This window comes from Gopherus flavomarginatus, chromosome 7, assembly GCF_025201925.1.
Source record: "Gopherus flavomarginatus isolate rGopFla2 chromosome 7, rGopFla2.mat.asm, whole genome shotgun sequence".
Taxonomy (NCBI): domain Eukaryota; kingdom Metazoa; phylum Chordata; order Testudines; family Testudinidae; genus Gopherus; species Gopherus flavomarginatus.
The window spans coordinates 55,258,635-55,273,223 of NC_066623.1; the positions used below are offsets into that span (position 1 = coordinate 55,258,635).

Consider the following 14,589-nt stretch of genomic DNA (forward strand, 5'->3'; position numbering starts at 1 on the left):
AGCACTACATGTATGAAAGGTGCTCAGTTCCACAGGATTTCTATTTTGAAATAGGGCAGGGCAGCCTACAAATGGCTAGAAGATAAGCATACATAATTCTACCATTAAGATAGGGGAACTGGGGCACATGTAAGAAGGAAAAAACCCATGGTACTACAGGAAAATGAAATTGTTTATACTCCTAGTGGGTCAACTATTTGTGTCTGACTTTGTGAAGAGTAGCCTGCTGTTTGAAGTGTCTCATTTTTAGGGCTCTGTGTACATTATGGTTGAAACTCTGCTAGCAACAAGCACTCAAAGGTTTGATCTACACCTGCATATCTACCCTACTTGCCATACAACATGATAATGCCCCAACAGTATTCCAACACTGTTCTTGCTGGAGTAGATGGGACCAAGCTAGGCTGTAGGAGTTTCATTTAACTGAAATGGACAATGTCCTGGTGTAACAGGGACAGGGATAGGACACAGAAATGAGTGAAGCAGTAAACATAACCTACATTCCCATGGACCAGCTATCTGTTTTAACAATCAGTCCTTGCACCTGAAGAGTGATGGGTTCTCAGCTCTGCTGGCAGGATTTCAGGTACTGTCTTCATGAAAACTTAAAGCCTTTTTCTGGTTCCCTATTTCACTAGTTTTATCACTTAAACTTCTCCAAAGAAACATAGCGAAAGTGCAAGAGCAGGAGAAAAAGGAAACAAAGCCAAAATCAATAAGGTTTTCACATATTAAACAGACTAGTTAACAAGCCAAACTACAATGTTGAGCAAACAGGGCATTCACCTGGAGAGACTGATCACAACAAGGACACTATGCACAAAAAGTACAGCACAAACGGGGGAAAAACAACATTAAGGGTACTCTTTCTAATCCATAGGTTTAGGAGTATTTACCCTTGCTGACCTACGTGTAGTGATCTGAACAGTTCTTACTGTAGAATTTTTCTTTCCCTAGGCTTAGAGAAAAGAGGGTCAGTTCTGAACTGGAAATGCAATTAGTTGGCACAACAGATAATGGGCCATAATATTTTTGCTCCCTCCAGATTTTCTTCCTACGGTGGAGGAAAATGTGCCATAGCATGCAAATTTTTTGGTAATTATTATTTTATGTAAAGATTTTTCTAGTCAAAAGAAAAAAAATCTGGCATTCTGCACTTGCCCTCCTAGATTAGAATACTGCACTAAATTATCTTGACTAAAATGAGCTTGTGTTAATACAAACACAGCAGAAAAAAAGGTTTCTTAAAAATAACAAAGTCAAAGCTGACCTGGTGGTGGTGATCTTCACTTCAGGAGTAGAGACCACAGCATGGGTACCTGAATCAGCTCACTCACCAGTATGCTGTCAAGACAGCGCACTGAGCCCACCCTAACAGGGAGAAGGATGGAACAGAAATAATCTCTCAGCAAAGTCAGCCCAGTCTTCTTGAGCTGGAAGGATGGAGGCCATGATCAAGGAAGGGTGCAGGGTGTAAACATGCATGAGTGGGAGAAATAGTGCAGCTGGTGAGAATCCAGGGCAGAGAAAAGAGTTTTCCCCACAATCAAGGAAAAAAATAAAAGCAAGCCTCAAAACTGCTTTCTTCGGCAATTCTGAGGCCAAAGTTAAGCTAAGAGTGAAATAAACGTGCACAAATGCACGAAGAGTGTGGCTGTGAGCTGAAAATGCTTTATCTTCGTTCCGTGCTTCTACCTCCCAATCAGACATTTGATCAGAACAGCTGCGCTCATGTGAAAAAATTCTTAAAACATACCCAATATATATACAGATATAACTATGTATATATGTATATATATATATTTATATATAAATTTTTATTTAAATAAAAAAGAAAGCTCGAATCCCAAGCCAATATGTGTATCAAATCCTTGACCAGCCAGGTCTGTAGGGCATAATCAAATTCAATGTGAAATAGTATATAAATGCGGTGCCTTGACTGGGCAAATTAAATAATCGCTACTCAAAAGAGTCTTCTGTTTGGACACTCTACTGGTAGGCAATAGTGGGACTGTATCTACCCCCTCCCCCCTTTTGTTTAAATTAACAGTATAATGGATGCAAAGCTTAGTCCAAGGTTCCTATGACCTCAGCAGGAGTTAAGGGTTAAGAAACAACTAAACAAGAAAAGTATTAACTCTTGCTTTTACCCAACCAAAGCAATGCAATAAATTTATTACATAACCAGTGCTTTCTGATTTAGTAGTCTAATCCAGAAAGAAAAACAAAAAGCAGGCCACACGGGCATGGAGGGAGCAACACTGAACAGACTCTTCTCCACTGAGTTTTCTATTCAGAGGGGCTCAGTTCAGTCCCGGCAGAAAGGGTCAAAATACATGCAGCAAGAGCAAATCCTCACTGATTTTTGTGCCTGTTAAGAGGAACTTCTCAGTGGAATGATACCACACAGAACTGAAAGGCTTGTGACTTCTTAAAACTGCTTCCATTCAGGTATCATCTCCACCTACGCACCTCCATTTGGAAACTGAGCAAATGACATAGGTCACAACAAGATCCTGGCTTTCAAGTATTCCAAATGCTTCTGGCAGGATCACTGTTGGACCAGAAGTGGCATTTCTGGATGCAACTTTTCTCCTACAGAGAAGAAATGCTGGCTTCTGAAAGGATTCCATGCAGCAATGACAGACAAGGCTAAAGAGCAGCAGCTGAATTTCCAGTCTTTCCTGTCCAATTCTGGTATGCCTGGATCTTACCAAGCATTACTATTACTTCTACACTTGCCCTCCTCTACTTTTGCTAATTGCCAAGTTTTGTGCATGTAAACAAAAGTTCTCTTCCTCTTCCCATGAGAAGCCTTCACTGACACCACAAATAAATAAATTGCAGGCCAGAGGTGGCAGATTATAAAAGCAGAAGACACAAGGAGCTCAGTAATGATCAGTAAAGGCAAAAAAGCTATAATTGAAATAGTTTTTTTAAAAAGGACAAATGGAAGGCCTGTTCCAAAGCTCACAGAAGTCAAGGGAAGTTTCTTCACTGACTGACTCCAGGGGGCTTTGGATCAGGTGCATAACAGGTAGTCAATGCCCTTTCTGAAGCAACCCTAGATGCTATCATGATTGGAAGAGGCTGGGCTACAAAAAAGACCCTTTATAAAAGACTATCTTCGTATGCCCTAACAAAGGAAACTTCCATCTTTCTAAATAGAGGCTAATGAAAAAAAGAATCTTTGCAAGCTAGTTTTCAGTTATTTTCCTTCCTTAAAATCTGTGTTCTTGCTCTCTTTTTACCTTCCTATTGCAAGGGATGGAAACTTTTTGGTGCCTCTGTCGTGTTGCTCAGTGCCAATTGCTGGCTGGCCAAGCAGCTCAGGAGCTGGACAACTAATTTCTTCAATCTCTTCCGGAAGTCTGAAACATACAGGTCTCAACTAGTTGAGGCCCTCTGTCCTTTGCTGAACTCTAATCCCAACCACAAAATACAATGTCATATCAGTTCCTAGTTAAATAAATGTAATGTACATACACCAGATTCTTTTTGCTACTGCTTAAATAATAGCCTTGGGGATACATGCTGCAGTGGGATGGATCTTATGGAGTGCTTTCACTGAGCTGAAACGATTGCATCAACTGTGGCTAAAAGCCAATGGGTATAAGTAGAAAGGTAGTGTAGGCGTTGGAGAACTCCTGCTTACAAGAAATTCATTTTAAAAACCTACTGATGTTTGCTGCATGTTTTCTGACACTAATTCATAGCCTCCCTCCATCCTATGTCCCTCATTCACCTTTATAGTCATACAAGGAAGCGGCCAATGTTGTTCTCAGGTGAAAGGGAGTGGAGGTGGTAAGGAATTATACACTGGGTATGTAATAATACCAAAGTAAAAGAAAAAACCTACTTCATTAAGATCATACAATTAATCAAACAGAGTATATATATATAATATCTTTTTTTTAAAGCCCTGTATCCAAGGCGTCCGAAGTTATTAAAATAAAGTTCATTCACAGAACAAAAACAAATTTAATCTGAATTGCTTGCAGATACTGCTAATTTTTTTTTTAATTAAAAAACGCATTAATGTGAACTATGTGCAGGGTTTGTTTCTAGTAGTGGTGTTTGTGCACATTGCCTCCGGACCTCCTGCGCTGCTGCTTCTGTGTTTCTCTGACCACCTTTAGAGGGAAGCATGATGGAAGCTACCAACTCCTCCTCCCCAACAGAAACTCTGGGAGGGATGCTTTCCTCACTTCATGGAGAAGAGGTGGGTGCAACTCCTGTTCTCTGGGAGTCCTGGTGGTCTCCTCCCCCCTCTGGGTCCTCTGACAGGTTCAGAGATGTGGTCTTGTTTGATAGGAGGCTGATGTTCTCTTGCGTCAAGACTGATCCATTTGGAACATCACTATGGAAGGAAGGATGCGGAAGGAGAAAAGGAGGATATACAGATTTAAAAAAAAAACTGTACAAGGCCCTGACTATTGTTGCTGCAGTGTCACAATGACCATCTGTGACAATTTCACGAGATAGATTCATTGTACAAGCAAGCTTGTGCCTATTTACTTTTCACGAATACCTCACCAGATCAGAAAAAATATACATTAAAGATAGTGGAAAACAAACAACACAAAGGAAAAACTGTACAGTTTCTATAACAGCACTCGATAGTATCCATTTTATGAAATACATATAGAATTAACTACCATTCAAATTATACATTGCATAAACTTAGTATTTAATGTGCCTCCCCCGCCCAAAATCATTTCCAGATAGGGTGAGCAGACAGTAAATGTGAAAAATCGGGATGGGGGTGGGGGGTAATAGGTGCCCTTATCAGAAAGAGACCCAAAAATCACAACTGTCCCTATAAAACCGGGACATCTAGTCACCCTCGCTGTTTCATTATTTCCACAGCGCAGATGGAAACTGCCATTGTACTAATACTTCCCTCCACTGGCTTCCGTTTCATGACATAGACTAGGGCAGATTGAGCAGGGCTGAGAAAGGGGAAAGTGAGGACTCTACTAAAAAAAATTGGGAAGAAATCTTCATTTTATATTTTAACTGGCTAAACTACAAGAGGTTTGGCTACTTTTAAATAAATCATTAATTTAATTTATGGTACCTCAACCACTCTGAAGGTCTCTAATTTCTCTGGACAGCTAAATTATCTCTATGTTCTCTCCATTAGACTCCAACAAAGTGGTGCTATTATCAGCAATTTAGGATCCTACTGTTTTGACATTTGAGTGTCTGTTAGGATGCAAAAAATTTTAATATTTTAGTGATTTGCTATTTTTTCAGTTAGTTGTAGAGATCAGAATAACTTCTAAATTACACTGTAAAGAAACTTAAGTGTGAGTACAGCACCATTACATCACAGATTCAGCGCTGTTCCTCTGCTTACCTAATGTGCAAAAAAATTCAAGAATCTGTAATAGCTGGTGTTTAACTTGACCACAAAGCTAACTAAAAATCTTCACCATTTCCAACCACTGAGCTAATATCAATACTTAAATTATCTAACTGAAATTATACAGACTAGTTTTACTGACAACTGCAAAGCCTGTGCCCTTCTGTTCACAGTGGAGAGAAGCCACTGTAGTCTTTTCTAGTTCAACTACATCTGAAGTAATGACCTTACTACTATTGTAACCAATGCTTGTAAAACTCCTGAGATGTGCAGACCTATAACATTCCAGCCAACAGCATATTGTAATGCTTTTTGTTTATACTGTAGGTGCAGTCCTAGTTCAAGACACATACAGAGATCAATCACCATTGGAAGCTCCGTGCAGGTGCAACAGCTGAATTTTGCCCTGATTTTCAGTATCTTCATAAAACATCTCCATTTCACAGCTAATGCCCCCAAAATATTCCTGCTATTAAAACCAGAATAGAGTAATTTGTTTTAATTCACACACACCCCCACACCTCCCCTTCATTTCATTCCTCCACTTGGCTGAAATCATCCCAAATTCACGGTAATACTATAAATTGAATAATTCCATTCTTCACTAATGTATACTCAATATAAAAATGACACAAAAGCAACAGGTATCTGATGCTCTTTGTATTCCAAAGAGACAGCCCTAAGGACCAGTGGAAATTCCTGTTACCTGAACGTCAGTGTGAGGTCCTCAGCTGGAACCTTGCTTTGTGGTTCTAGCTGTCCATTTTCTGTCTGTTTATTGGTGCCTAGGTTGCTTTTCATGTCCAGTGAAGATTGGGTCTCCTTTGAAAGAAGAGGACAGAAAATATTGTTTCACATTGTACAAATTCTGTAGTTTCATTCAATGGGAATTGAAGAGAATGCCTGTAAATCTTGCACAAAGCACTGCACAAAAGCCATGAAAATAAATTCAGAAGGATCTGTCCATCCATGCAGGATACCGAATTTCCCAAAAGATAGGAATGATTCGTACACTGTGAAGCAAAGACCAAGAACTTTAACACCACAGGCTAAGCACTGGACACTGGCCCTCTCCTGAATGGAACGGCAAAATTCTTATGCATGTTACACTACAGTATGTGTTGTAGTCAGCTGAAAGACTACATTTAAAACCAAACGAAGACTTGGACAGCAATTTGATACAAAGTTTGCAGTTACCTGCCCAATTACAAAATTAATCCCACTTTTGTTTTCAAAAGGCTACAGCAATGAAGTTGAATATTTTAGCCACATTAGAATTCAAATCCTGGACACAAAATACTACTAACCTAGAGGTTTTGACTAATAAAATGGTGACAGGGAAATGACTAACACTGGTAGCAGTAATCCAGCAGAGAGCCTTACTGGCAAGGGTTAATGTGCTGCAGCCAACCAAGCAGCTCTACATTCCACCTTGCCACGTCCCCACATCCACAGCACTCACCATGCTCAGCTCACGGGTTCTCTTCCCGATTTCCCTTTCCACCTGGTGCAGTTCCATACTCAGCTGTTCACTTGAGATCATTGCAGGCCATTTATGAGGTGGTGGCTGTGGCTGGCCTGCCAGGGTGGTCGCCTCCCTCTGCAACAGCAGCCTGTTATTAACAGCCTAAATGCATAAAGCCAAGCACATACACAACTGAGCACACAACAAACCATGCGCAGAGTTGGACCAGGCTGTAATTCAGGAGCATTGCCTAGCTGCAAAACCCAAGCCTTCCCTCCCCTTATATGAGTTATTATGTCATGACTTTGAAAGCACTTCCAACAATATTTCAAGGGGTCTCTCTTACATCCAGTTAAAGCTCTTCTTTTGCGTTGCTTTTTAAAAAAAGATGTCAGTATTTAACATGCAGTTATTTTAATATTGTGACAAATTAACCCTAGTAAGGGTTGTTGGGCCCTGATGTTTTCTTTTCATTTGCAAATGAAACCATAATACATTTCTACGTGTAAATTTTCGTTTGTGAACTGTTTGCTCAACAAAAATTCCTGAAGCATAATCAAACCCCCGTCCTTGGAATAAGAAGCAAAGGGCTTTGCTACAGTAGAGAGCACTAAGTCCCTACAATACAACTAAAAGGTAGTTACAATATTACTACTTTTATAAAATTGTTTGAAGATGCTAAGATGGGAGGTGCTATGTAAATACAGACAATGAATAGTTCTTCCTAACCCATGAGAGGAAGTGTGGAAGCACAGAGAGATCAAGCAACTTGCTCAAGGTCACACAGTGATTAAATGGGAAACCCAAAGAGTAGAGCACAAGACTGAGTCTCAGTTCTGTACTTTAATTGCAAGGCCATCCTTCCTTACAGTAATCACAGATTACTGATCTACAGTTAGCAAAGACACTTATTTACAGTAAAACGTTTGTGGCCAGGGCTGGTTTATACCCAAAGCTTTGACCTACCCATCTAGTACTTAAATAGGAGATGCCTCCTGGACTATAAAAAACTAGTTGCATCTAGAAACAAACATGACAGTAAAAGCTCCTGTGACCTGAACAGCAGCTTTGCTCTCAAGGTTTTATAGTTAATGTTCAACATTTAACCATTTAGGATGTAAGACAATCAAGATCAATTATAGTGGTACGTGGGCAGGGAAGCCAGGTACAGGTTTTGAAACTTTCCAATACTCCTCCATTAAGGTACCAGCAAAGGCAAGCATGCACAATTTAAATACAATTTCCCTCCTGTTCCTGAATAAGAGCACAAGAACACAAACAAGTCACTTTTCAAGTAACTGGGAAATGTGTGCTTCTTGAAACTGTCATTGCCACTCAGACATTGTGAGTGCCATAAACACCTAATAAATGCACAATGAACTCCTGCTTTAGGAACCAAGCTCTTACTAGAGCAGAGACTTCTTAAGGAACAATGATCCTTGCTGAGAGAAACCTCAATCTGACTAGCAGGGAGGTGCCTTAGAGTAGTTCTCCATTGCTTTCTGTAGGAAGATAAGGCTTTCCCTTCCAGAAAAGGGTCAATAGTACAGTAACTAAGCTTTCCTACAGCAAGAATTCCTTAATTTTGTTTCACAACTCCCTCCTACCACAAGGTCCCATAAAATGAAATAAAGCTATTGTGGCAAGGCACCTTTTCGGTCTCCCCAGCCTCCGCTGCTTTTAGCCCTGGTGAGACAGGCTTGGGTAATTTGGTCTCCCTTGGGACACAGGGAAAGTCTGCTCCCAGTATCTTCCCCAGTTCTTTTTAGAGTGTCTCTCTCTTGTGGGAGAGAATACTGCCTCTGCTCCTGGTGAGGCTTGCTGCTCCTACACTCCTGGCAGCAGGGCTCCTTCTCTCTCTGCTCTCTCCCCCACTTCCTCCCAGGGAAGGGTTTAAAAAAGTCTCAGGCAGCCCTAAGTTAGAATCAGCTGATCATAATTAACCTCAGGTGGCTCCCCCTCAGCTGATTCTAATTGATACCTTGGTAACCCTTTCTCAGTTGAACCTCACTGACCCGTAATTACCCCCAAGTTGATAGGGAGGAGGGCCTTTTGACCCTCTGGGACTGAATTCTGCCCTTCCCTTGCAGCTGTATGTCCTGAGTTTATCACATGATACATACTGCTCACTGTTCCTTTTACAAATATACACTTCCCATACCATCCCTCTGTGCAGAAATCACACTCATTTTAAGTAAAAATAAAAGCTCAACTTTGAATTCTAAAGTTAAAATACTTTAACATCTATTTTGTTCAGTTTTGTGGCTTGTGCTGTTTAGGAAGAAAAGGGCTACAGCACAAAGCCAAACACCACACAAAAGGGTTTAACTTTCTACAGGTAGAGTCTGATTCACTCAAAATCTGAAAAGCCAAGAGCTTTATTTGCTTACAAATTATTGGGCCCAGAAAAGACCATGAGAGAGAAAAAGCAAGCAGACATGAACACGCACACGGTATGCTCTCTTTAGACTACAAATTAAATTGAAAAAAAAAAAATTAAGAGCGAGCAAGTCCTCAGTTCCTGCTGCTAAATAGTCAAGGGTTTTTCCCTTGTGCTGAAGTGCTAGGAAGTCCTGATGTCAGGTATCATGGATTTAAATTTTTGTACTATGGTCAATATGAGAGAAGAATGTCTGGCTTCCAGTAAGCAAATCTGCTAACTATCTCTCTCCTGCTCTCTCATACCCCTTCCAGGGCACAGGTACCAACCTCCAGTCCTCGTAATTGTGTCTGCTGGCTGATCTGATGATTTAGTTGCTGCAGTTCCAGCCTGAGCTGCTGCTCCCTCTCAGCTGACGGCAAGGGTTTCCCGTGACTGGCCACATCTGACATGGACAATCTCTCCCTTTGAGGGGCAGGAAAGGGATTGGAAAGAAAATAACTTTACTAAGTTTGGTAAAGAAGAAACTACGATAAACAGAATAAGTACAGACAAAAAGGGTGAGCATGTGCGTGAGATAGACATTCCCACCTGTCACTGAAACGTCCCTGAGAAGGTATGTTTTGGTGGGGTGAATATGCAGAAGCTCCCCAGCCGCCATGAGTTCCATATGGACTGTAATCTGCAAAAGAACAGAAGGAGTTACCCAGATAACACATGCTATGTTACAATGCTTTGAGTTACAGAACTATCCCATATATAATCCAATAGATTGCTATATAGGTTGCAAAGAATATCCGTAAGAGCTGGGAAGAAAGATTAGTTTAACCACCAAAATGCTTTTTCCATAGGAATGCTATGCCTGAACTCTCTCATATACAGCATACGTTCAGATGGTAAGAAAAATCATCATCATTCCCCAGCTCCCTGCAAGTACAGTAACCCTTGTAGGAAAAACAGGTGGAGGAGGCTTCCTCACTGAAACACAAGGCCAACTGGCATTTCCATCCATAATTTATTAATCAGAACTTGGTAGCAACAGGTACCATTGAAGAGTCTGATAAAATATTTCCTAAGACATTTTTTACCTGCACTATACTACCATGCTAATAAATCAAAACTATGCTAAAAGAAAAATAACTATGTGTACCCGTTATACCTGAAATGTTGATAGATTTGGTGGAAGCTCCCTGTACCGCCATGGCCTGCATGGGGCCAGAACTCTGGTACATCGTTTTGGAAGTACGCGAGATGGCCCCAAACCTTGACACAGTTGGCCGGTCTCCAAATGGGATGAGGTCATCGTCCCCAGCTTCTGCTGCCCTTCTCTGTAAGTCCAACCGCTGGTCACGCATGCCTTTACTATCTATGTTCTGGACAAGAGGTAAAGAAAAATAAAATTGACCACAACAGTGACAAAATATTTCAAGTGTCTCTTTCCTTGCTGCTTGTCTTCCAGAATGTGCCAGCACCAGTATGGACAAGTCTTGCTTAGGGTATCTGTCAGGTGGTAGCTTATCGATTATGGGATTTTTGCACATGGTTCCTTCCTCTCAGCATCCAGATAGGCTTCCTGCTTTTCCAGTTAAAAACTCAGAACAAGCAATGACCACATCTAGATAAGGAAGATCTACAAAGAAACTAAGACGGAGGATGGCTACTATGACAAAAAGGGAGAATCGTGGGGGACAAGAGAGAGGAGGAGAGGAGGCACAGCCCACTGGAGTGAGTGGCCCTCCTTCCAAATCTCAAAAGCAACCCTTCTAGAACTTGGCAGCTGAAGCCCCCATCAATTAATGGCCTCTCCAAATTCCACTGAAGTGGTGGCAAGGAAACAAAGGTAAGCTGCCACAAGAGCTGATCCAGGGAGGGAGTAGTCAGGATGCTCACGCCTAAATGCACAGAACCCTGAATCATGCCATTCAGATAATTAAAAAGAAGTCACTTAGAGATGTCCTACCTACTGAGGAGGGATGTTTGGAGCCAACTGCTTTGTCCCCTGGTATCTTTGGGAGGCACTGGATGGCTGCCCTTGAGGTTTATGAGGCACAAACTACAGTAGTAATTTGAGTAGCATCCACTCTAAAGAACTGTTTAACAGCACTTTTAACCTTCCTATCCAGGTGTCAAAAGACGACACAGTGCGTCCTCAGGCAGGTCTCTGGACTCAGAATGGGAAATTGTAAGTTCACCTTTGGGTGGAGTAGATACAAGTCCTGGAAGTAAGGCTGCCATTGAGGGAAAAATATGAGCCCCTGCTCATCCCTGTAGGATTTCTGTTCCAAAGAGATAAAAGGTTTCGTTACAGGAGTGACCAAGTAACCCCACTCCTCTGGCATGACCCTACTATGATTTTCCAGGAAGGAAAAAGGATCTTAGTACAAGAAGATGGTTCAGATCTGATTCTAGCTCACTCTCTTTGAGAGACTATGAGAGAAGAGAAGGATGAGGCTTTTCCTGCCCCTAGGAAAGAAGTCTCTTGAATGGACAACAGAAAAAGGGGCTCAGGAGGTCACTTGAACCCAACGGTGAGATTCTTGCCAAGCTTTTTCAGTGGAAGGGTGAAAGCAGTGAGGCAACAAAGCCCCTATGTATTTAGTCAGTATATGGCTCAGATGGAGGAATTTCCTTTGTGGTGATGAAAATTAATTCCCCCCATTCCCATCCACGAGACTGGATGACACACTGAACGTGGAGGATATCTTGTCAGCCCCCATCTGTGACCTGGTCTTTCTGGGTGGTGGAGGGAAGCAGGGGAGAAACTTGGAAGCTGTCCTGCAGGTCTCCTAAGTCCCACAGAGGACTGTTGAAGTAGAAAGCAATTGCTTCATTTAGAATACCTCCTGCCACTTCCCAGACCTAGCAGTGGCAATTCTGCATGGTGAGAATGTGCAGGACCAACAAAATGGCCCAGCTGCCCAAAGCTGCAGGGGAAAGGCATTTATGATGCTTCTTACCCTTCTTTTTTTGGGAGTAAACCAATTTTGCCTTTCCTTAATCCACATAGCTCCATTAAGGTCAGAAAGATGGAGGGCAACTCAGCAGTGAAGCACCAGGTGCAGCTGCTTCCAATAAGGCAGGAGAACAACTGGGGAAACTGCATGCAAAGGAGGAGGAGGAGGAGCTGGTCAGAAAATCCTGTCAGTCAGACAGATGGTAGCCAGATGACAGATGAGAAGCTCATTCATACTGGTAGCAGCATATCACAGAATGATGAGTTCTGAAAAGTAGTCTCATCCAGTTGTTTTTGTCCTAACACAGGTCACCATGACATAGGACAGTGAAGAAATGAGGTGAGATATACAAGAAAGGGGAGGAAACGGGAATTCTTCACAAAGAATATTTCTCCACCTCCCCCACCCCCTCTGAAAAAAAGAGAACAGGCTTCTGCTTCATTTACAGACAGTTGCAATGAAGATGAGTTACACATACACATTTTTCAAAAAAGCAAAAATATTAAGGTTCTGTGTGACCGCTTCAAGTTTACTAAATGCAAATTTCAGCACCTTCTGAATGTTTTTCTAACTAGAGGTCATGTGGAAAAAGACGGTTACTTACCTTTGTAACTGTTGTTCTTCGAGATGTGTTGCTCATATCCATTCCAGTTAGGTGTGCGCGCGCCGCGTGCACGTTCGTCGGGAAAACTTTTACCCTAGCAACCCAGTCGGGTCGGCTGGGCGCCCCCTGGAGTGGCGCCGCCATGGCGCCCAATATATATCCCAGCCGACCCGGCCACCCTTCAGTTCCTTCTTGCCGGCTACTCCGACAGTGGGGAAGGAGGGTGGGTTTGGAATGGATATGAGCAACACATCTCGAAGAACAACAGTTACAAAGGTAAGTAACCGTCTTTTCTTCTTCGAGTGATTGCTCATATGCATTCCAGTTAGGTGATTCCCAAGCCTTACCTAGGCGGTGGGGTCGGAGCGAGATGTGGCGGTATTTAAAACTGCTACGCCAAAGGCCGCATCATCTCTAGATTGTCTGACTAACGCATAGTGATCGGTGAAAGTGTGTACCGATGACCAGGTCGCCGCACGACATATCTCCTGAATAGGCACGTGCGCCAGGAAGGCCGCTGATGTCGCCTGGGCTCTTGTGGAGTGTGCTGTGAGGTGGCCAGATGGGACACGAGCCAAGTCGTAGCATGTGCGGATGCAAGCAGTCACCCAGGAGGAGATCCTCTGAGAGGATATAGGTTGTCCCCTCATGCGTTCTGCAATCGCTACGAAAAGCTGAGGGGACTTCCGAAACCCCTTGGTTCTCTCGATGTAGAAGGCAAGCGCTCTACGTACATCCAAGGAGTGTAGATGTTGCTCCCGCCGAGAAGAGTGTGGTTTCGGAAAGAAGACGGGAAGGAAGATGTCCTGGTTGGTATGAAAGGTGGACACCACCTTAGGGAGGAACGCCGGGTGGGGTCGTAGATGTACCTTGTCCTTATGGAAGACGGTGTAAGGTGGGTCCACTGTGAGAGCTTTCAGCTCTGAGACCCGTCTGGCCGATGTAATGGCCACCAGGAAAGCTGTCTTCCATGATAGGTGTGTGAGCGAGCATGTCGCCAGTGGCTCGAATGGTGGGAGCATGAGCCTGTTCAGGACTAAGTTAAGGTCCCACGTAGGGGCAGGGTGGCGTACAGGCGGGTATAGTCGCTCCAGTCCTTTAAGAAATCTGGCGACTAGCGGATGAGAAAATATGGAGCGGCCACCTTCACCTGGCCAGAAGGCTGAAATGGCCGCTAAGTGCACCTTTAAGGAGGAAGTTGCCAGGTCCTGCTGTTTAAGGTACCAGAGGTAGTCGAGGATTGTGGAAACTGGGGACTGCGTGGGGTTCACCCCTTGGGAAGCGCACCAGCAAGAGAAGCGTTTCCATTTGGCCCTGTACGTAGAGCGAGTGGAGGGCTTCCTGCTGTTAAGAAGTATATGTTGGACCGGCGTAGAGCAGCTGAGCTCTGCCGAGCTCAGCCATGTAGGAGCCACGCCGTGAGATGAAGGGCTCGCAGGTCCGGGTGGTGAAGCGTGCCATGATCCTGGGTAATTAGGTCTGGATGGAGAGGAAGGTGAATTGGGGGGTCCACAGATAGGTTCATCAAGGTGGTGAACCAGTGTTGTCTGGGCCACGCAGGTGCGATCAGTATCAGGTGAGCCTTGTCTCTGCGCAACTTCAAGAGGACCTTGTGCACCAGGGGGAACGGAGGGAAGGCATACAGGAGATGGCGGGTCCACGGCAGGAGAAATGCATCCGTGATCGACCCCGGGGAGAGACCTTGAAAGGAGCAAAACTCCTGGCACTTCCTGTTGGACCTGGTTGCAAAGAGGTCTATGCGGGGAAACCCCCACCTCTGGAAGATGGAATGGATGACGTCTGGTCTGATCGACCATT

General features: G+C 43.3%; 1 protein-coding gene across 8 annotated transcripts in view; it reads right to left on the reverse strand.

The window, feature by feature from the left end:
* Positions 1–2,579: 2,579 nt before the first annotated feature.
* RC3H1 (ring finger and CCCH-type domains 1) overlaps positions 2,580–14,589 on the reverse strand; it is a 111,835-nt gene continuing 99,825 nt past the window's right edge. For 5 of the 8 annotated variants that reach the window (XM_050963007.1, XM_050963012.1, XM_050963005.1 and 2 more), the window contains 6 exons: positions 10,373–10,586; positions 9,805–9,895; positions 9,543–9,678; positions 6,831–6,995; positions 6,075–6,190; positions 2,580–4,360 (listed from right to left, as the gene is read on the reverse strand). In XM_050963007.1, coding sequence (XP_050818964.1) covers positions 4,210–4,360; positions 6,075–6,190; positions 6,831–6,995; positions 9,543–9,678; positions 9,805–9,895; positions 10,373–10,586 — 873 coding nt within the window. In that variant the 3' untranslated portion in view covers positions 2,580–4,209. The remainder of the gene's footprint in view (positions 4,361–6,074; positions 6,191–6,830; positions 6,996–9,542; positions 9,679–9,804; positions 9,896–10,372; positions 10,587–14,589) is intronic. The other 3 variants (XM_050963009.1, XM_050963010.1, XM_050963011.1) reach the window with 2 other exon arrangements.